The 22,987-nt window shown below is 41.2% G+C and overlaps 1 protein-coding gene across 4 annotated transcripts in view; it reads right to left on the bottom strand.

Annotated features, from left to right (window-relative positions):
• Positions 1 to 22,987, bottom strand: part of lnx2b (ligand of numb-protein X 2b) — a 78,345-nt gene that overhangs the window by 32,268 nt on the left and 23,090 nt on the right. For 3 of the 4 annotated variants that reach the window (XM_073058005.1, XM_073058006.1, XM_073058008.1), the window contains exon 2: positions 7,387 to 7,855. In XM_073058005.1, coding sequence (XP_072914106.1) covers positions 7,387 to 7,775 — 389 coding nt within the window. In that variant the 5' untranslated portion in view covers positions 7,776 to 7,855. Of the gene's footprint in view, positions 1 to 7,386; positions 7,856 to 14,975; positions 15,143 to 22,987 lie in introns of all 4 variants that reach the window. The other variant, XM_073058007.1, reaches the window with a different exon arrangement.

Here is a 22,987-nt window from a genome sequence, read left to right as displayed (position 1 = left end):
GTCAGATATAGGATCAAAGTGATCTTTTGCTTGATCCTGTGTAAGATGACTGAAGTGCCGAGATTCTAACTGATGAGGTAATTTTTGGGGTTAACTGGGAATTTAAAGAGCACGGGGATTTCAAAAAAAAAGGTACAATTTAAACATGAGTAAGACTGCAAAAGAGCAGGTCAAATGATCCTTTGAATCTGCCTGGCCAAGCAACAGCATTATGGATGAACTTTGTTATATCTACATTCCCATCTCTCCCTGTGTCACTCAGTCCCATTTTCCACCCACCCCCCACCAATAAAATAAAATGGGTTATCTAATGTCTTGAATATCAAAATTCAAAGCAAAACTTATTATCAGAGTACATATATGTCACCACATACAAGCCTCAGATTCTTCTTCCTGCAGGCATACTCAGCAAATCTATAGAACAGTAACTGTAAACAGGATGAGAGAACAAATATGAATAGTAGCAAAAAAATAACAAGAGCATGAAGTAACAAGATAAAGCGTCCTTAAGGTGAGACCACTGATTGTGGGAACACCAGAAATACAATGAGTGTAGTTGTCCTCTTTTGTTCAAGAGCCTGATGGTTGAGGGGTAGTAACGGTTCTTGAACCGGGTGGTGTGAGTCCCAACGCATCTGTACCTTCTACCTGATGGCAGCAGCAAGAAAAGAGCATGGCTTGGGTGGTGAGGATCTTTGAGAGTGGATGCTGCTCCTCAACAACTCACATCTACAATCGCCGGGCTACTTATTTCCATCGGTCATTGCTTGAAGAAATTCCTCATTTCAGTTTTAAATGGTCGACTTTGCATTATAAGATTGTCAGTTGATGAACACCAACTGAAGACAAACTGGCTCTCACTGCTATCCAACCATTAAACACAGCTACATACCATATGCCATTGAAATTGTCCCCCTCCCAAAAAAAAACAGGGGAACACAACCCCTTCCTCTGCAAAGTCTGCTGATAGGATTACTCTCTCATGCATAGAATAAATGTCCATTTCATTTCCTACAAATATATTGTGAAACATAATCTAAGCAGAGCAAGACCACAATGGGAATACTAAAGCTCTATATAATTGTGCGAAGGTTTCCTGACCACTACTCCAACCACTTATGCAATCCTGATTGTTTTCTGCACCAATATGTAAATCCTCTGATGATTCACGCAAGAGGACTGCGCCTCCAAAAACCATCCTGTCTTCTTAATTTGCTAGTGTCTCACCTTCTGGGGAAACAAATCTGCAGAACTCAGTGCAGGATAAAGTGTAAAGCTACAGAGAGAGTACTGTGCAGGTAAATAAAGTGCAAGATCACAATGAGCTAGAGAGGTTAAGAGTCCATATTATTGTTCAAGAGGTCTGTTATAACAGTGATGGGAGCTGTCCTCACGTTTGGCGATGTGTGCTTTCAGGCTGTTGCATCTTCTACATGAAGGGAGAAGGGAGGAGAGATAATGTCTGGGGGGTAGATGAGAGCTTCGAGTATCCTGGCTGCTTTTCCGAGGCAGTGAGAAGCACAGACAGAATCAACAATGGGGAAACGGGTTTGCGTGATGTGCTGAGCAATGCCCACAACTTGTGTCCTTTAAGGCAGAGCAAGCCATTGTGTATCCAGATAGAACGCTTCCTGTGGTACATTAACAAAAATAGGCAAGGGCCAATGGAGACATGCCAAATTTCTTTAGCGTCCTTCAGAGGTGGAAGTGTTGGTGAGCTGTTGTGTACGTTACATTAATGTGGTTGTTTATACTGTTCCACATTTGGGAGGGGATCAAGCAATGAACCCTGCAGTTCACTCATTAGACCCTGCCATCCTTAAAAGCACTGGATTATTTCTGCTTTGCCTTCCAACTACTAAGCAAACCTCACTCAACTTGAATAGACTACACCAAAAGCCCTCTATAAATACTCAGAAAATCCTAAAGGAGTTGACTCTTCAGTAAACAATTGTAAGGTAAAACAGTTTTAGCAAGGGCCAAAAAAGTGAGCAACACTGGATTGAAACATCACTGGCCACTCAAGGGAGATGGGTCTTAGACACTTAACGAGAGCAACTGGTCGTAAATCTTTGGACCCCTCTTTACCGAGACCCAAGCACAGATAAAACACACACAACTCTGGTCTTTCCAGTAGAAATGAAGGACCACTTGTATTCTTGCAAACTCCAATATATGCGGAGAGGTTTCAATACATTTGCAATGACACAGAGCGACGCGCTAATGTAGTAGTTAGCACAATGCTTTACAATACATATGAACTGGCTTCATTTCACACTGCTTCCTGTAATGAGTTTGCCTATTTTCCCCTGGACTGCGTGGGTTTCCTCTCACAGTCCAAACACATACTGGTTGGTAGGTTAATTGTCATTGTAATTTGTCCTGTGATTAGGCTAGATTACAGGGCAGTGTGGTTCAAATTCTACACTGTACCTCAATAAATAAGTATGTTGTAAGCATAATGGTGCCAGGGCTAAAGTGAAAAGCTGAGGTGGCCACGATGAAATGTGGGAAGGCTGCTTTGTTCTGTTGTTATTGTCTTTGTTGTTGCTACTTGTTGTGTTGAACATTGTGTTCATGCTCTGTTGGTGCCAGAACATATAGTGGCACTTACAGGCTGCCCCCCCCAGCACATCCTTGAGTGTGTTGGTTGTAAACGCAAATGGGATGGATGGATTAAAATAAAATCTGGGATCCTACTGGAAGGACCATACCAGAAGGATGCTGTTGCTCCACACAGCTAAAAGGCCCAGAGACCATTTCAGAGGTGAATCTTAATCCCAATTCCTCAATAAGATTAGTGTAATGTTGGGGAGGGTGGTTGAGAAAGGTGGCGGTGATATTCACAGTACAGCAGGGGAATTACAGATTGCAATCTCTACCTTCCTTTTGATTCCAAGGTACACAGTGGCAATGCCAAGCTGTAGTTAGTGACCCAGAAGCATGTATTGTGGCTCCAGCTGAGCTGCTGATCAGTGCATTGATATTAATGAGCTAATAATACACTGATTAAGTTCCACCCAAGTGCACAAACAACCACTGGTCTAAAAGGTATCTCGTTCATCAAATCTTTTCATTCCAGATGTCAATGTTCAAACACTCCTGCTATTGTCCCATTAATAGAGTTGGCCAAGAGGTCAGGCTATTGGAACACAAAGTTGCAGCCAGGAACCTTAGTAACACAGTTTGTTAAAGTCTTGGTGACACTTGTTTGGCTGAGGTTGTCCGAAACACAGCGCAAGATTTCAGAGGATAAAGACATTTTAGGTAGAGGACAGAGGAGCCAGCGGGGCCTACATTTTAGAAGGACATAATAGCTTTTACAAAACAAAAATGTAACTGGACAAGCTCCAATATAAAACAGCCACAATAAATAATTTGTCTTAAGAGATTTAAAGATGCCTCATGCTAATAGATAATGATCCATCTGGCAACTTGACACTTGCTCAACTGACACAACTGAACAGCAAGTTCATGGAGTCAGGCACAGAGCATTACAGCATAGAAACAGGATCTTCAGCCCATCTAGTCCATGCTGAACTATTATTCGGCCTATCCCCATTGGCCTGCACCTGGACCATACCCCTCCATACACCTCTCATCCGTGCATGGACTTATCTAAATTTCTCTTAAACGCTGAAATCAAACCTGCAATCATCATTTCTGCCAGCAGCTCATTCCACACTTGCACCACGCTCTGAGTGAAGATGATCTCCTTTATATTCCCCATAAACATTTCACCTTTCATCCTTAACCCACGACCTCTAGTTCTGATCTTACCCAAACTCCATGGGAACAAGCCTGCCTGCATTTATCCTGTCTATACCCTCATGAATTTATATACCTCTATCAAATCTCCCCTCATTCTCCTACAGTCCAGAGAATAAAGTTCCAACCTATTCAACCTGCAACTCATCTGGTATATCCTTGTTTCAAGCAGACCAGGAGCATTTGAAGTTATTTCTGAAGTTTGTGCTAAAATTCTACAGCTGTCAGTTTTCAATATCCCAGGGTTGCAAAGCATTGCCTCCTGTTCTTCTAGTAAGAAAGCATTTATCTTTTTCTTGTGTCCATAACTCCTACACAGAGACCTTCTTGTCTGCTATGCAAAGCTACCAACTCCACATCCCCTCACCTACTCCTCCAGTTTCCACACAGTCGTCCGTCAGGATGAGACAGGCACCATAGAGAATTATTGAGGATTATTGATGGTACGATGACTAATCAGCTACACGAGAGATTCTGCAGATGCTGACAAATAACAAATCAGCTGTCTGGCTCAGAATATAATTCTATTTCGAACAACGTGAATTAAAGCAGCAAGCACTTGATACAATATGCTCACAAGATGAAAAGCACAAATTTGTCTGCTATTCATAAGATTTTCACACTGTGCTCTCCTCTCCCTGAACACCTCCAATTATGCTTCACAGCCAATGGATTATATTCTGAGTTCTCATGACAGCTGAACGTAGTTAACATGACTCAAGCCCCACTGAGATAATGACTATGTCAGGTATTTTAGTTTGATTTATTAAGTCAATTATGAAATGTGGACGTCCCTGGAAAAGATAACATTTATTGTCTAGACCCAACTAACTCTTGAACAAGGAGCCAGTCAGAGTCAACCACATGGTGGGCCTGAAGTCACCTACAAATCAGACTGGGAAGGAATAGCAGATGCTTTCCCCTCGGGGACGTGTACAAACCAGGCGGGCTTTTTAATCACAATAAGTTTACATCCTGGTCACTATTACCTTTACTAGCATGGTTTCTCATTGCTAATTAATTTCCCCACCATATGGGGTAGGCCTCAGTCTTCTGTCTCCGTATCAATTGTCCGGACCACTGAAAACTTGTCCAGCGGCTTAGCCACAATATCACAGCATCCTAAAGTGACACAGATTGAGGAGTCACTGTGTTGTCCCAGACCCAACAGATCTTCAAAACAGTGCCTTGGATTAATGCATCATCCAAAGACATCAGCAGCAATACAGCATGGCCTCTGCAGTGCACTGCAGCTTCAGCTTAAACATCATCTACATTCAAATCACCGGAGAGGAATTCACAACCTCATCCCTCAAGAGGCAGAAGTCACACCAGCAGCAGTCACTGGAACAGTCAACAGCTGAGTCTTGAGGAAGAGCTAAACCCTTCTGAACCTTTACCCAAACTGCTAAAATTTTTCCTTTTCCTGAACATGCTGAGTGTCCTGCTAAGTCCCATAATTTTTATTTAATTAGATGTAATTTTAAATAAACAATACCAAGTTGTTAAAATCTGGAATGCACCATAACATGGGGAAGCAGTTATAGTCATTCATGGCACTGACAAGGGAAACGAATAAGAAAGGATGAGATCAGCAGGGAAGAGGAAATGGGGTGAGACCAGTATTCTATGCGATAATTTCTCTGTAAATAGAGGATACACAACACCACCCATTTTCTCACTGGAGCTGAATCTCCACTTCTGCCACAGAGATCACTAGGTACACCTCACCTAGAACTGTTTTAAAATCTCATAGACATTGGTCCTGGTGGGAAGATCACCGAAACTACAATTTATCCTTTTAAGCCCAATTGTTGATATTTGGCTCATATCCACCTTATGTACGATAGTTAACTTTTTTTGTACACAAGGTCTTTAAAACCCTGTTTATACAAGCTACCAGCCATTGAGACCCTCACCAATAATGCAAAAGAAAATTTCTAAATGTATTAACTAAGCATAACAAGCAAAAAGATAATATAACTAAAATAACTACATTTAATAAAAAAAGTAAAGCAGGAAGAATATAAGCAGGCTACTACCATTCTTTCAGAAGCTCAAATCCATTGTTAGGTCATCAGATTAGGAGGGGAGAGCAGAAATGACCACAAGGTTCACTACTACCTCAATAAGAGATAGGTTCATTGTCGCATAGAGCGGTAGTGCATACAGCACACTACTAGGGATAGTGGCAGAGGCAGTTACATTAGGGACATTTAAGAGACTCTTAGATAGCACATAGATGAAAGAAAAATGGAGGTCTTTGTGGGATAGAACTGCTATAATGATCTTGCAGTAGGTTAAAAGGTCAGCACAACATTGCTGTACTGTTCTATGTTCAATGAATCTTCACGTGACAACTACCTGTGAGTGCTCAGCAGAAATCAGGAGCAAGAATCTTAACTGACGTTTCTTTTTCTCCCCTGTTCCGTGAGTTTGAGAAACTTGTCGTAGAGTTCCCTTGCAACCTTGGTTGAAGTTGGTCAAGTAAATGAAGGCAAAAATCAACCAATGATTTATTACTTGATAACACAATAACATACCTGTTGGTGCTTTTGTTATTTGGATGAGAGCAAGCCCCTACAGAAAAAGTAGCTACACTGCTGTTGTAGGGGAAAGAATAGCAAGGGCTAATGATTAGTAAATAGGGATGTGGATTGTGCTAATGTGGTAACAGGGAACTGCAGGCATGGAATTCAGCAGCGATAACACTCAAGTTTCAGGAGCTTCACTAACTATGAATCAGAAGCAGAATCAGGTGTATTATCACCAGAATGTGTTGTGAAATTTGTTACGGCATGATCCCATAGTAACAGAAAATTGGATTTACTGTTAGACCTGGGGATAATCAATTTATTCTGTAATGAGGACCTAGTCTGTTACTCAAAAAGTCTTCCTTTAGCCACCATTGTTATCAAAATGTGGTTTTACTGGTAATATTGTCAACACTGTATTAAATTCATGTTCAGGTAATCAGCTTTAGCTGTCTTCTGGCTCAGGTAGCTTCAGCTGACTTCTAGTGCACATCAGTTTTTAATAAATTACCCACTATTTCAAACAGCAGCTCCCTGTGATCTTTCAATTTGCCCCTAAAACTGCATTACTAGAAAATTTCACAAGGCACTTTGTGAAGTCTTTGCAGAAAATAAATGGCATTGAAATTTTAGCTTTTTTTAATGGCTAGGTGTTGATTTTAATCAGAAGATTTGACAGTACTTACAAAGGGATTTTTTTTTTGTTTTTAATATGAGTAGATATAGAGTTAAAGAGTTATAGATCATAGAAAAGTATAGCACAGAAGGCAGCTCTTTGGCCCATCTAGAGCCACTTAAACTGACTACTCCCATTAACCTGCACTGGGAACATAGCCCTCCATAACCTACCATCCATGTACCTATCCAAACTTCTCATATACATATCAAACATTGATACATATATGACACATCAATGCAAATCAGTTCTTTCCATGTCAAATTTCCTCTAAGTTCTAAGTTTTGAATTTCAGGCCACCCATTCCTTTGGCTAAGCAGGTCATATCAAATACTTGCTGCACACAACTCATTCCCTAGGTCATAATCAAATGTTGGCTGCACTAAAAGTGAAGCATGCAATACCCACCTATTTTGGAGATGAGGATCAAGCTCACAGCGTTGCATCACTTTATCGCAGTCCAGTTGAAAAGGACAGTGAACAACCAGCTTATCGAGGAGATTTCGCACCAGCAAACTAGATTTCCGACAGTGCTGGAAGTGAAGCTTCTTGCGATCCATGGGACAGAAATCCTGCTCCTGTAGGAAATTCTCTAGGCATTTGAAACAAAATGTATGGCCACACGGAGTGTCCAGAGGCTGCAGCAATGGCTGGAGACAAATGTGACAAACTAGTTCATCGTCCACTTCATCCTGATAATCGTATAGGTGGTTCTCCAGGACCATATGAGCCTGACCACACTCATAACACAATTCGTTCATGGCAGAACTTGCATCTTCAACAACCACGTCACTCATGATCTTCACAGTATCAAAAACTTCTTGATGTGTTACACTTCCTTCTTAAATGCTCTAAGCCAACCTGTAGCCAATATTTACTGCAAAAGAGAAAGTTTAAAAATAATACATCAATCAAGCGAATACTCACTGTGAAATCCAACATCATTAACAAACATTCAGTTTAACAGGGGAAAAAAAGCAAACGATGGAAACACTAGAACACGCCAAGCCAGGAATGAGAGATGGAATTAACATTTCAGGTCAATGCTTGTCAGAATTGATTAAGAATCTTAGAGTCAATATTTTGGACTGACATTGCGGTCTCCATTTCCTGACGACAACAAATACAAGAAACGCTTGTCCATCCCATGTTTAATATTGTGGGCATGATGCTTTGAGCAGAGGTGGAATTAATGGCCTTAATTCCACAGGTGCTTGCTGACCTACTGACTTTCGACATCTGCAGTGCTTTCCATTTTCAATGCAGTTTATAGGTCATACAGTAACTCAAGCTAGATTCAACCAAGCCAGAATTACCAGCAATTTCAACAAGTCCACCAGGCCTGTTCATTTATATTCCCTTCATTACAGCATAAAACGGACTTTCCCTCACCCCCAGGTATGTGTACAACACTTGAAAACTGGCAAGGCCATTAATTCCCCCTCTGCTCAAAGCATCATGCCCACAATATTAAACATGGGATGGACAAGCGTTTCTTGTATTTGTTGTCATCAGGAAATGCAGACCGCAATGTCAGTCAACTGCACTGCGGAGTTCTTCTGGGATGGTGAACCTCTGGGTGACTTGACTTGTAAACAATATTCTGGAGTGTGTATCCAATGGAGTTTAACAGAGGCACAGTAAGTAGAAATCAGAAACATAGTAACTTCCAAATGATGCACTTCCAATTTTACTCTGTTCATGCTGTTAGCTCTTGCCTGCATCCTTGCAGAAGCAGGAGGAAGCAGCCTTTTCTCTATTTCTATTACATTTGAATGAAATTATTTTAGATTTAGAGCAATATTCTTCACTTATGCTATAAAACAGTTGTATTGCACAAGAAGACATTCACCCCATCATACCTGTGTCAGCTCCTTGAAAGGTCTCATAAATTAAGTGCATTCCCTAAATTTTCTGCCCCAGTCTACAGTTTAACTGTAAATCTAACTTTTTATTAAATCTGCCTCCTTAACGATTAATTGATCCCATAACAAAAACTTACCCATTGGAAAGAAAATTCCTCAATTTCCCTTTTGCTTTCCAGTTGTCCAAAATCAGTGTCCTCCAGTTTCTAATCTAATTCTTGTCAGTGTGGATGAGCCATTGAACAAGCGGCTAATTGTGATCAATTTTAATCTCTATATAGAATGGTCAAACTAAATTAGCAATAAAACCATGGAGGATAAATTCCAGGAGTGTGTTAAGGAGCAGTACCTTGAGCCAGCTAACTAGGGAAATGGCTGTCTTAAACTTAGTGCAAATGAGAAGAGGTCAGGTAATAATCTTGTTGTACATGGCACTTCAGGGAATGTAACATGAATGAATTATTCAATAAAGTGAAGAGTGAAACAGTTGAACCCTGGACCAAGGTTCTGCATTTAAACAAAAGAAACTGTACACAATATAGTAGCCTATCAGCACATGCTTTCAGACTTTTGTATCTTTTGCCAATGGAAAAGGGAAGAAAGAATGTCTAGGGTGGATGGGGTCTCTGATTATGCTGGCTGCATCACTAGGGCAGTGAGAAGTAGTGACAATACAAGGAAGGCTAGTTTCCATGATGTGCTGAGCTGTGTTCACAACTCTTGAGGGTTCTTGTGGTCACCTGTAGAGCAGATGTCATACTAAACTGTTATGCATCCCGATTGGAAACTTTGGTGCAGTGAATAAAAATTTACTTATTTATTTAGTGATACAGTGCGGAGTTGGCCCTTCCAGCCCTATGAGCCATGCCACCCCAGCAACCCCCAAAAATTGGTAGGGGATCAACAGGGACATGCTGGATTTCTTTAGCCTCCTGAGGGAGTAGGTTAGCTGATGAGCCTCGTTCACTGTGGATTTTAGGTGGCAGGACCAGGACAGGCCATTAATGATTTTCACTTCTACGAACTGTCAACCCTCTTGACTTCAACACTGTTGATGTGGAAAGGACCACGTGCACTGTCTCCTTCCTTAAATCAATGACCAGCTCTTTTGTTTTGCTACCAAGGGTACAGTTATTGTCATGACGCCACATTTTAATGAACTATCTCCTTCCTTTACTCCAACTTATTGTTATTCAAGTTATGGCCCATTATCATCTGCAACCGTGTGGCTAGTTGTCATCTTCAAAAATCTGGTGCCTGAAAAAAATGGAGGGTGTGAAATATAATCCCATGATCTAAATAAAGAGAACCAGGAAATGCAGATCCATTAGCCTATGTTTGTCTGTCAAAAAGGATGTAATAACAGGGCACTTGGAAAATAAACTTGAAATCAGACAATATAGCTTTGTGAAAAGGAAAATTCTACAAATCCACTGGACATGTTTGAGGATGTAACCAGTAGAACAGATAATCGAGAACCAATAAATGTGGCGTATTTGGGTTTTCAGGACTTTTCTATGGTTCTGCAGACATTAGAATGGAAATGTAAAGCTAATGGCTTTGTGGGTAATAATCTAGCCACAATGAAAACTAATTGACTCACTAAACAGTCGGAACGTAGGATTTTATGAATAAAATATGCAAGTCATTTTCTGTACGAACATGACAAAAACAGTCACCTTACACAGATATCATTACATCAAACATCGTTCCTTTAATTGAATACAACAGCTCAATGATGGTGTTTGTGAATCATGCAGAAGAGTTACTATTATGTACAACATGTGCCATCTGTTACCCATTACATTACCCTACACAGACCCTCCCAAAATTCACCAAAACCAGCATTCTGAGTCTGTCTGGAGCTCGTAGTTGGCTCAGGTGCTATCTACCTTCGTTGGAGTAACAATAGGTGTCTCTGACTCGCCAAGAAGTGTGCCGACATGCACATGGTCATGTGTGATCAAGGGTACAGTAGGAGAAACATCCAGCTCTTGGTGGGCCGGTTTAAGGTGATCTACAGAAATACAATCAGGTTTACCCTTCCTATCTATAATATTATAGATATAATGTCTATCTACAAACGGTGTATAATAATGGGACATCATAAGGAGGTTTAAGGGGGTGTTGATGTGCATCATGGAGGACAAAAATGAATGAAATAGAACGTTGGTCAACTGGAACCCAAGAGTGTTGTATGCCATGATGGGAGGTAGGAATATGTAAGAGACCTGGCACCATAGCAGTTGGCATACACCAACTCAGCTATGGAGAACTGCAGGTCCTCTTTTGGAGGCATTCTGAGTCCCAGAAGGACCCACGAGAGATGATCGTGCTAACTCTTGTCCGTCAGGGAGGCCCTCAGAGCAGTAAGGAACGGTGAAACCGGTCGCACAGGCCATTGGACTGTGGGTGATATGCCATGGTGTGATGCAATTTAATGCCTAGGCTTTGGGCCATTGCAGCCCAGTGGTCTGACATGAATTGTACGGTCCACCATGGTTGGGAGGGCAACGGAAATGAGTACCAACCAAGTCCACAATAACCTGTTTAAACCATTGCTCAGAGACCTCAAAAGGTGCCGATGGTGCCCAAACATGACGGTTAATTTTCACCCGCTGACACACAACAGCAGCTGCACTCCAGTCTCACACATCCTTACTAAGGTTGTGCCACAAAAGCTGTAAAGCAACCAGTTTCTGTGAAGCTTTCCCACCCGGGTGCGAGATTCCATGAATAGCATTAAAAACAGTACAGCTCCAGTTTGCAGGCACTTTGGGGCTAGGTCGACCGGTTCAGACATTGCACAGGAGAGAAATATCTGTGTCCCTGAAGTTGACATCAGCCAACCACAATTCTGTGACTCCTGTCCTGCAGGCCTGGACCTCTGGGCTGGTAGCTTGGTCAGCTACCATGCTGGGATCTGGGATAGTCAACCCTAACACGTATGGCACCTACAGCGGCCGGGCCCCAAGAAGCAATCGTCCACAGCATTCATTTTCCTTTCAAAGAGCTACGTGTCAGTCATGAATTCTGAAATGTAGGTCAGGTGGTGTTGCTACCCAGCAGGCCAAGGGGCTGATGCTTTGGCCATTGCACACACGAGGGGTTCATGGTCAATGAACACTGAAATGCTGGCCATCCAGTAGAAACTGAAAATGGCAGAGAGCCAAATTGAGATTGAGAAGCTCATGGTCAAACGTGCTGTACATCCTCTCGGGGGAGTGTACACCCACTGAAGAATGCGTGCGGCTACCACAAAGTCTCCAACCAACTGTTTAGGCACAGCATCCACAGCATAGTCTGAGGCATCAGTAGTGATGGTGATGGGTGCACCAGTAGGGACACATTCGAAAGAGCTCATCTGGTGTTACCAAATACTCTGGTCATGTCTGGTGACTACTCAAGCTTCCAATTAAGGACACTGCCTTGTAGGACACTATACAATGGTCCTAAACTTACACTATATACATTCAGCAGTTCCCAGAATGAAATGGTGATAGAAATTCACCATACCTAAAAATGCTTGAAGTGCTTCGGTAGTGCAGGGCAGCGGAAAATCCATAATAGCAGCGATTTTCAACAGCAGGGGCGTCACATCTTCTGCGTGGATGTGGTGGCCAAGAAAGTTAGCAGCAGACAATCTGAGATGCACTGAGCAGGGCTAATAATCCGTCCATGTTGGGTTATGTGCTTGAAAAGTGTGCAGAGGTGTGATAAGTGTTTGGTTTTGGATGTGCTGGCAACAAGTGTGTTGTCCAGGTAAACAAACAGAAAATCTAAGCCATTTAGCACAGCGTCCATTAGTCATTGTAAAGTCTGTGCTGCATTTTTCAGCCCAAACAGCATGCACAAAAGCTCAAATAGGCCAAACACGGTTTTGGAAATGTCCTCAGCACACAGGCACCTGATAGTAGCCTTGACCAAATCCACCTTAGAAAAAGTTATCTTTCTGGCTAGACGTGGTGAAAAGTCTTGACCAACTGCGGGTGGTGGCGTCATTAAGGTGGTGTTAATCGCCGCACAGATGGCAACCATTGTCTGGCTTAGGGACCACGTGGAGGGGTAAAGCCCAAGGGCTATTCGGCCTGTGTGAAATGCCAAGCATTTTCACGTTAGCAAACTCAGCCTTCGCACTGGCTGACATGCCCAAGTCCAGTTTATGCACACGGGCGTGGACTGGTGAACCAGTTGTGGAAGTGTGGTGCTCGACCCCATGCTTTGTGACCGTAGTGGAAAATGCGCCTCAAAGCAGTTTAAATAGTTTAATCAGAGGTCAAATGTGGCTCCTTGGTACAAAAAAAACCTATTTTTGCTTTTATTGTTGTATTTAGTATGACCATGTATACTGTTTATTATTCTGTGAGATTACTGTGGGCAAGGAATTTCATTGCACCCTGATGGATTACAGTAAACTAATCTGAATCTGAAAGGCAAGATGGAGATTTAAATGGTAATAGATTGGTGCACAAAAGAATCCAAGTCTCCCTGCACGAGACCAATCACTGAAAGGTGCAGCAAGTGCATAAGAATGAGAGAGTTTCTGAGTACAGGAGACCTACTATTTGCAGTTCACGCTATGTTTCGATGTACACATGACTATAATGAAGCTAATCGACTATCTACAAGTTTTGATCCCCTTACCAATATCTGCCACAGAGGGAGTGTAATGAAAGTTCACCACACCAATATCTCTAGGATGGCAGGAGTATCATACAAGATATGACTTGTACAGTCAGACATGTATTCATTAGAGTTTTAGAAGAACAAGACAAAATCTCATCAAAACGAATTCTGAGAAATTAGATGCTGAAGAAAATACCAACTGGTTATACTACAGAATACAACTAAGGGTCATATTCTGGGTAAGGATCAAGGTGGAGAAGCTTCTTCACTCAAAGGTTGTAAACCTTTTTTCCCACACAAGCTCATATAGACTAAGCTGCTGAATGTATTTAAGGAGGAGGATGGCAGAGTGGGAAGAGTGGAATATCATTTTGATAAAAGGTGAAGTTGGTCCTATTGAATGGTGAAGCAAGCTTGAATGGCCTATAGTTGCTTCTATTTTTGTTCATTTGCATGAATTTCTATTATCAGTGCCAACATAACTGAGCATTCCTATTCCTAACGGCTACATGAAGAGACTGGAGCTAAGAATTCCTAGCTCTCTAGTCACTCAGTGCAATAATTCATCTTTTCAGATTACATCAGATACTGTGTTTAAAATGAACAAAAACATGCTGTAGTTTATCTGATTACAACAGTGATATTTATTCAAGGTTTGAATTAATTGGGTACTTTATTTATTTATTCCTACTTAGATAGATAGATAGATACTTTATTCATCCCCATGGGGAAATTCAACTTTTTTTCCAATGTCCCATACACTTGTTGTAGCAAAACTAATTACATACAATACTTAACTCAGTAAAAAAATATGATATGCATCTAAATCACCATCTCAAAAAGCATTAATAATAGCTTTTAAAAAGTTCTTAAGTCCTGGCGGTAGAATTGTAAAGCCTAATGGCATTGGGGAGTATTGACCTCTTCATCCTGTCTGAGGAGCATTGCATCGATAGTAACCTGTCACTGAAACTGCTTCTCTGTCTCTGGATGGTGCTATGTAGAGGATGTTCAGTTATCCATAATTGACCGTAGCCTACTCAGCGCCCTTCGCTCAGCTACCGATGTTAAACTCTCCAGTACTTTGCCCACGACAGAGCCCGCCTTCCTTACCAGCTTATTAAGACGTGAGGCGTCCCTCTTCTTAATGCTTCCTCCCCAACACGCCACCACAAAGAAGAGGGCGCTCTCCACAACTGACCTATAGAACATCTTCAGCATCTCACTACAGACATTGAATGACGCCAACCTTCTTAGGAAGTACATTCGACTCTGTGCCTTCCTGCACAAGGCATACTTATTCCAGTGTTGACAGCACTAGCAAGTTCAGGATTTACTGTCCATTTCCAGTCACTGGTTGATCTTAATGAATGACTTCTTAGATCATTTCACATGACCACTATCAAAAGCATAGACAGGACTGGAGTCAAATAGACCTGACGAGGATGACAGAGATATAGTACAACCCTTTCCCAAAGGATGAGAATTAACAAGATGGATTCTTACAAAGTTTCAGCAGTTTCAGACTACGTCCACAATAGACCAGATAATTTTGAAAACTCCAGTTTTGCGTTAAAACGATAGGTGTCCACACCTTCTTTGAAAGTACCTCCATCCACATTAAAACAGGTATTTGGGCGAATCTCCTCCTACTGGGCATGCGCAGGACACATCTACAGAAAACAAGCAAAGAGGAAACAGTATACTATTTCCGTTTCCGCGGCAATGTTGCGCTATTTCCATTGGTCAAAACTAGAGTACCTACAACAACAGTGAAAGAAAGTTTTCAACAATGTCTTCGAGGAATACAAAGAAAGGGGAGTAGTGAAAACCCGTATCAAGTTAGGCAGTATTTATGAGCAGGAAAACTGAGTTAACAACAGTGTTTTTAATATGAAAATTGTTAAGTCTAGTTATCTAAAATTGTTCAATTCAGTGATGGCTGTAGAATACTCATAGAAGATGCGATGCTGTTCCTTGAGCTTTGCTGGAGCAGGGAAAGGTCAAATGGGGCACAAATGGGTTGGTATCTGCCTCATCTGTTCCGGCACGTCATGACAGCGTTTTTAAAAAGCTCCGTCCGGGGTTACCCCGTACACACAACACCGCCCAACCGGCGTTTTCAGATATACACCCTCTGGACAGCGTTTCAGAAAAACTCCATTTTCAGGGGAGGAAAACGCCGTTTCAGTGTGGACAGAGGGTGAAAACAAAGAGAAAAAGCTTTGGTTACGGATTTATCTGGTCTAGTGTGGACATAGACTTAGGGTCCTGGTACAGTGCCTAATTTGTTAATTATTGATGAATTAGGCTTCCTGTCTACAACTCATGACATTTGATCAATGTCTGGACTTTGACACAAGAATCTGTTACCAAACCCTCAAGAAAACCAACCCATTCCATTCAAATGTAAACACAAACTTCTTGCAGTATTACAATGAACAATTAGGGCTTACTGACAAATTTGAGGTTAGACAGTTACCTGGTAATTACACAAAAAAACAGTAATTTATAAACACAAGAGATTTTGCAGAGGCTAGAAATCCAGAGCAACACACATAAATGCTGGAGGTAATAGCTAACCCAAATTAGAATACATTAAGTCCATGATCATATGATTTTTGGATATCCAAGCCACTAAGACACCACAACTTCAGCTGCCAGTTCTTATTCCTAATACGTTTAGCAATAGTAAAATATGCACCCTACCCCAACTCCTCTACACCTTAATGTAGAATCACCTGCCCTGCAGTGTAGTGAATGGCAAGAATATCACGTACCTAGTACCAGGATCACATTACAATGTCAAAATAATCATTTTTTAAATAACCAGCAAGGAATCCACAGGAACTGTCAGCACATCCTGTTTGCAAGTCAGGATAAGCTTTCAGTCCAAAACACAATGTATGACGTCAAATTTAAATACATCAAGAATAAGCAAAACTATACACACAGCTGCATGTAGGCCTGGATCATAAACAGTGTTCGATGGATTGGCACAAGGATGCTGGAATAATTGAGGGGAACCAGAAGTGGGAGAGTCAGATCTAATGTAACAAGTACAGAATTTATCAGTTTAGAACATAAAAGATCAAAACATTAAAATACGTTTCAATAAACACAAAACATTCAATATACAAACTGTCAATAAATATAAGGAATCTACTTGGTGGGAAATAATCACTCATTACCAAAGATCTTTTCTTGATGCCTAGCTGACCCATTTCTTTCCATTTAACATAATGGAAATTTCAGCCACTCAAGTGAACTCAGGCTTTGAATTTGTTTTTTTGGATTTAAGTAAATCATCTATTTAATGCTCACTACAACCTTTGGTTCAGTGGTGAAGCTGTGGAATTCACTGCCATAGAAAACTGTGGAGGCCAAGTCACTGAGTATATTTAAAGTGGAGGTTAGTAGGTTCTTGATTAGTAAGGGAGTCAAAGGTTATGCAGGAAAGGCAGGAGACTGGGGTTGAAAGAAATAATGAATCAGCCAAGATGGAATGAAGGAGCAGATTCAATCGGTCGAATGGCCTAATTCACTCCCATGTCTTATGGTTTATCTCTGATCTGATTCTTCCATTAATAATGAGTTCTGAACTCATTTCAACTAAGGATTAAACTGCAACACTAATTTTTCTATGAACGCACAAATTAATTCAATGCACTAGTAATCATTCTTTTTCCCATACCTCTATTTTGTGAAACTCTTTATACTTGTGTGCTCTCTTCCTTGTACAACCTACAGATCATTAACTCCAAGTTTGGCTTCAACATTTCACTATTCTTCCTCTACCCGAACCTGCCCCCTTGCTCTTTACAGCTGTATTCAGTATGCAGACCGGGGCCATTAATGTCTTTCTAATCTGCCTCTGCTGCCAAATGGATCCCACACCTTTCTATATAACACCAAGATAAGCCTGGATCTTTGATCTGGTTTCCCCATCTTTGAACAAGCCTTGAGATGCATCATCAGTTGTACCAACATTCCTTCCCTGATGTTTACTGTACCTCCCTGAAAGGGAATTTGACTGCACCACTCAGGGAATAAAAAGGGCAGGTACTTCCTCAGCTTTTCAACTACGTAGTTGTTAGCACCTCCCACCCTGACAATAACAGTCTTGGCTGCTGTTACTGATAATAAACTCCATTTTGTGTAAAATACCACTAATGACAATAACTTGGTTGAAAGTGTGTAAAGCAATCCAAGAGGCCAATTAACAAGTGTTATTGCTCATTAAAAACTTACTGAATTGTGCTGTTCTAAAATTGTCCATTGTCAGACACAGAATTCAATAAGACAGAGCAAGCTGTTAGAAATTGCAGAATGTTGGCTGTATATGCATTCAATAAAAAGAATCTCTGCAATATACAAGACACAGGCCTTAATGATGGTTGAGTATAATATGCTCCCACAGGGTAGACATTCCCTACAGGAAGCCCAAAACATCTTATTCCTTTCCATAGATACTGCCTGACCTGCTGAGTTCCTCCAGTATTTGCTTTGTGTCACTCTTAATTTTGCTCCTTGGGCTCTCTTCAGTGATTAGCCGGGATATGACTAAATGTTCTAAAATTAATCTATCCTGGGACAATCAAGCCTGTGAACAATTGGGTAAGGATTCAACTCCTTCTCTGGAAAGCACATCGATATGCAACATTCGGAGAGGAGAGTTTAGGGGCAGCTTGTTTTATCAGCAAAGAATCAGTCCGGGCTCCGAGACGGTAACTGTCCACAGGACTAGATAGAGCTCGCTGCAAGCGCAGCCCATTTAGAAGCGGTGGAGAAAATTGCAGGGAAAGAGAAAAAAAATACACAGAACTGTAAAACAAGTGTGCTTCAAGATTATCAAATTGAATGCAAGGAACTGACTTTAACTTTACATGAATTCCAGCATTCACTTCAATTAGTAACTCCAGCAATTTGGCACATTTGTCCCTGAATTCACAGATATCAAGTCAAGTCAAGTCGCTTTTTATTGTCATTTCGACCATAAAATGCTGGTATAGTACACAGTAAAAACGAAACAACGTTCTTCTGGGACCATGGTGCTACATGAAACAACACAAAACTACACTAGACTATGTGAGACAACTCGAGGCTACACTAGACTACATAAAACAACACAAAAACTACACTAGACGACAGACATATACAGGACTACATAAAGTGCACAAAACAGTGCAAGGCAGTACAATAATTATATAAACAAGACAATAGGCACAGTAGAGGACAAATTACAATATAATAATAAATGATGTAGATGTCAGTATAGACTCTGGGTATTGAGGAGTCTGATGGCTTTGGGGAAGAAACTGTTGCACAGTCTGGTCGTGAGAGCCCGAATGCTTTGGTACCTTTTGCCAGATGGCAGGAGGAAGAAGAGTTTGTACGAGGGGTGCGTGGGGTCCTTCACAATGCTGTTAGCTTTGCAGGTGCAGTGTGTGGTGTAAATGTCTGTAATGGTGGGAAGGGAGACCCCGATGATCTTCTCGGCTGACCTCATTATCCACTGCAGAGTCTTGCGATCTGAGACGGTGCAATTCCCGAACCAGGCAGTGATGCAGCTGCTCAGGATGCTCTCGCTACATCCTCTGTAGAATATGGTGAGGATAGGGGGTGGGAGATGTGCTTTTCTCAGCCTTCGCAGAAAGTAGAGATGCTGCTGGGCTTTCTTGACTATGGAGCTGGTGCTTGGGACCCAGGTGAGATTCTCTGCAGGTGAACACCAAGAAATTTGGTGCTCTTAACAATCTCAACAGAGGAGCCGTCGATGTTCAGCGGAAAGTGGTCACTCCATGCTCTCCTGAAGTCAACAACCATCTCCTTTGTTTTGTTCACATTCAGAGACAGGTTGTTGGCTCTGCACCAGTCCGTTAGCCGCTGCACCTCCTCTCTGTAAGCTGACTCATCATTCCTGCTCATGAGACTCACCACGGTCGTGTCATCGGTGAACTTGATAATGTGGTTCGAGCTGTGTGTTGCAGCACAGTCGAGGGTCAGCAGAGTGAACAGCAGTGGACTGAGCACACAGCCCCGGGGGGCCCCCGTGCTCAGTGTGATGGTGTTGGAGCTGATACGGAGTTCTTGAAATTCTTTCCTTAGATCAAGCTGCATGGCAAGTGTATAGAAATTCTCTGTTTCAGTATGAATCCTGAATCCTCAGATTAGCAGTCTGGAGATAATTTTCTGAAGCCATTTCCATATTTTCTTTTAAATTAACCATTTCAGGGATTCACATTTTGCTATTGGAACGGTAAAGACAAGAGATAGCGAAAGCTACAAGGGGATAACATTCCCATTCTGCACAAGGCTGTCCTGTTTGAACTTTATTCAAATAACCACATCAGAATTAATTAATCCTGACAGTGTAGTAATTAAATTTCCTCTGGTGTTCTAGTCTAGGTTTTGACTGTGATGGCACCTGCCATTCTGAATTATTATTATAACTCAATTCACTATTCCATTGTTTTCTGTTAGATTTTCTGTTTAGAAACAGGAAAGCAGTGTAACAATATTTAAATCACGTTTTTCTAAATTAACCTTGCCCTTGTAATTATACCCATTGTACCATGAATCCTCAAGGGCAAAAGAACTATCAATAGCAAAGAACTATTATAGGACATCGGAAAATTTCAGTGCAGGCTTGAACAGTCTCAATTCATTTCCCAGTGGTCCCAGTATATTTTTGCCCTTCAAAGAAATGTTAGCTTTGAAGTTTACTTGTCAAAGTATGAGTGGCTCCTACTCATGGCTCATGTTAAGAGTGATTTTTGGGTTTAGGTCATTTACATTTAGCAAACGGCTTTGGCTACTAGTCTTCTGTTCCTTGAAAATGTATTGTGGATTTAATTTGGAACAATGCATTCCTAAAAGCTGTGAATCCAAGTCCAGTCGATGCTGGTGTCTGTGGGATGAATATAAATCAGAAGGTGTGAAGTTTGCATGTAGTTTCAAAGAAAGCATTATCTATACTTTGTAAATATGGATTTGTCCTTTATGTTTAGCACAGAAAATACCAAGTAAATGTATTGTGCATTCAGTTTGGAACAATGCATTCCTAAAATTCTGTGGATCCCAGTCCAGACGATGCTGGCATCAGAGGCATGGATGCAAATCACAAGGTGTGAAGTTTGTATATAGTTTCAAAAGAAAGTATTGTCTATGCTTTGTAAATATGGAATTGTCCTTTGTGTGTAGCACATAAATATCGAGCCCCACGTTGGACCAGCACACCTTTCCACCGAAAGCGTCTCCGTATGATGCCTGCTGTACCTTGTTTAATTGAATAAAGAAGCTGCTTTGTATTTACCAGTAATTTTCTCTGGCGATTTCATTCACGCAACAACAGTTCACATTAGCATAAGGTACCAAAGGTGCAAGAGACTGACTGCTTTTTATGTCAATATTTCTCACTTTCTACAATGAGTCCATTGTTAGTGCTCAGAGATCACTTTGGGGATTAAGAAGAAAGATAATTGGCATGACCGTCAGGGTCAGAAGGTGTGGAAATTTGTGTAGCAGCTCAACTCTTTTTCAGAACATCATCTCTCAGTATTTTTTACAATTACTGCTGTCACATTGCAAAGATCAGAGCCAATTTGGACAAGTTCCCACAGACAATAATTTAATTGCTGTGATATTCTGTTCAAATTTCATAGTACATTTATAAAGTACACATATGTTGCCAAATACAACACCGAGATTAGTTTCCTTGTGGGCATGCTCAGTAAACCCAAGAAACAAAATAGAATCAATATAAGATCACACCTAACAGAACAAACAACAATGCAGAAAAGACAAACTGTGTAAATACAAAAGAAAAAAAATAATAAAGAAAGAATAATTATCGAGAACATGAGATGAAAAGTCCTTGAAAGTGAGTCCATAGGTTTTGGGAACAATTCAACGGTGGGGTAAGTGAAGTTATCCTCACTGGTTCAAGAGCCTGATGTTTGAGGGGTAATTACTGTTCTTGAATCTGGTGGCAAGGATTGTAAGGCTCCTAAACCTCCTTCCTGAGGGCAGCTGCAGGAAGAGAACATGACCTAGGTGGTGGGGGTTCTTGATGACAAACGCTGCTTTCCTGCAACAGCACTCTGCGGAGGTGTGCTCAATAGTGGGCAGGGTTTCACCTCTGATGGACTGGGCCCTATCCACTACTTTTTGCAGGATCTTCTGATCAATGGCATTGGTGTTTCTATGATGCAATCAGTCAATAGGATCTCCAGCACACATCTGTAGAAGTTTGTCAAAGTGTTAGTCGTCATGGCGACTCTTCACAAACTTCTAAGGAAGTAGAGGTGCTGCTGTGCTTTCTTCATATTTACACTTCCATGCTGGGCCCAGGAAAGATCCTCTGAAATTATAACTCAGATTTAAAGTTGCTGACCCTCTCCACTCCTGAACCCCGAATGGCTCATTGACCTCTGGTTTCCTCCTCTTAGTCATAATCAGCTCCTTGGTCTTGCTGACATTGAGGGAGAGATTGGTGTTGTGGCACTCAGCCAGATGTTCAATCTCTCTTCTATATGCTGACTTATCACCAAGTTTGATTTGGCCAACGACTGTGGTGTTGTCAGAAAACTGAAATAAGGCATCGGAGTTGTTTAACCTGACAATCATAAGTGAGTAGAGCAGACGACTAAGCAAACAGCCCCCTGCAGCACACACAAAATGCTGGAGGAACTCAGCAGGCCAGGCAGCATCAATGGAAAAAAAGGCCGAAACATTGACTGCACTTTCTTTCCATAGATGCTGCCTGTCCTGCTGAGTTCCTCCAGCATTTTGTGTGTGTTGCTCAGATTTTCAGCATCTGCAGATTTTCTCATTTGTGAAACAGCCCTGTGGTTCACCTGTGTGGATGGAGATTGTGGAGGAGATGTATAGGATAACTAAATGTTAAAAGGATGTAAATGGTGTTCCAAACCTTATTCCAGTGACAAGCTCAATATCCAGAGTCTAGATTGACATCTACATCATTTATTATTATATTGAAATTTGCCCTCTGTGTGCCTATTGTCTTGTTTAATTAATTATTGTACTGTCCTGCACCGTTTTGTGCACTTTATGTAGTCCTGTGTAGGTCTGTAGTCTAGTGTAGTTTTTGTGTCGTTTTATGTAGTCTAGTGTAGCCTTGAGTTGTCTCACATAGTCTAGTTTTGTGTTGTTTCATGTAGCACCGTGATCCTGGAGGAACGTTGTTTCATTTATACTGTGTACTGTACCAGCAGTTTACGGTCGAAATTACAATAAAAAGCGACTTGACTTGAACCTTGATCCTATATGGGATAGGAATGAACACAATAAAGTACAGAATTTCTTTTGCAAATGTCTAACATGTAGAAGACATTTCTGTTAATTTATGGACATCGCTGTAGGAATTTTCATGCGTACTTTTCATATGCTTGCCATTAAGGGCCTAAAGCAGTACAAAACATCTGATATGTTTGTACAGATTGATATCAGTATGGTCTACCTTTCCATACTATGCAACATTACTCTTTTTGCAAATT

This window comes from Hemitrygon akajei, chromosome 10, assembly GCF_048418815.1.
Source record: "Hemitrygon akajei chromosome 10, sHemAka1.3, whole genome shotgun sequence".
Taxonomy (NCBI): domain Eukaryota; kingdom Metazoa; phylum Chordata; class Chondrichthyes; order Myliobatiformes; family Dasyatidae; genus Hemitrygon; species Hemitrygon akajei.
Note: the sequence above shows the minus strand (reverse complement) of the source record. Positions and strands in the feature narration are given on the sequence as shown.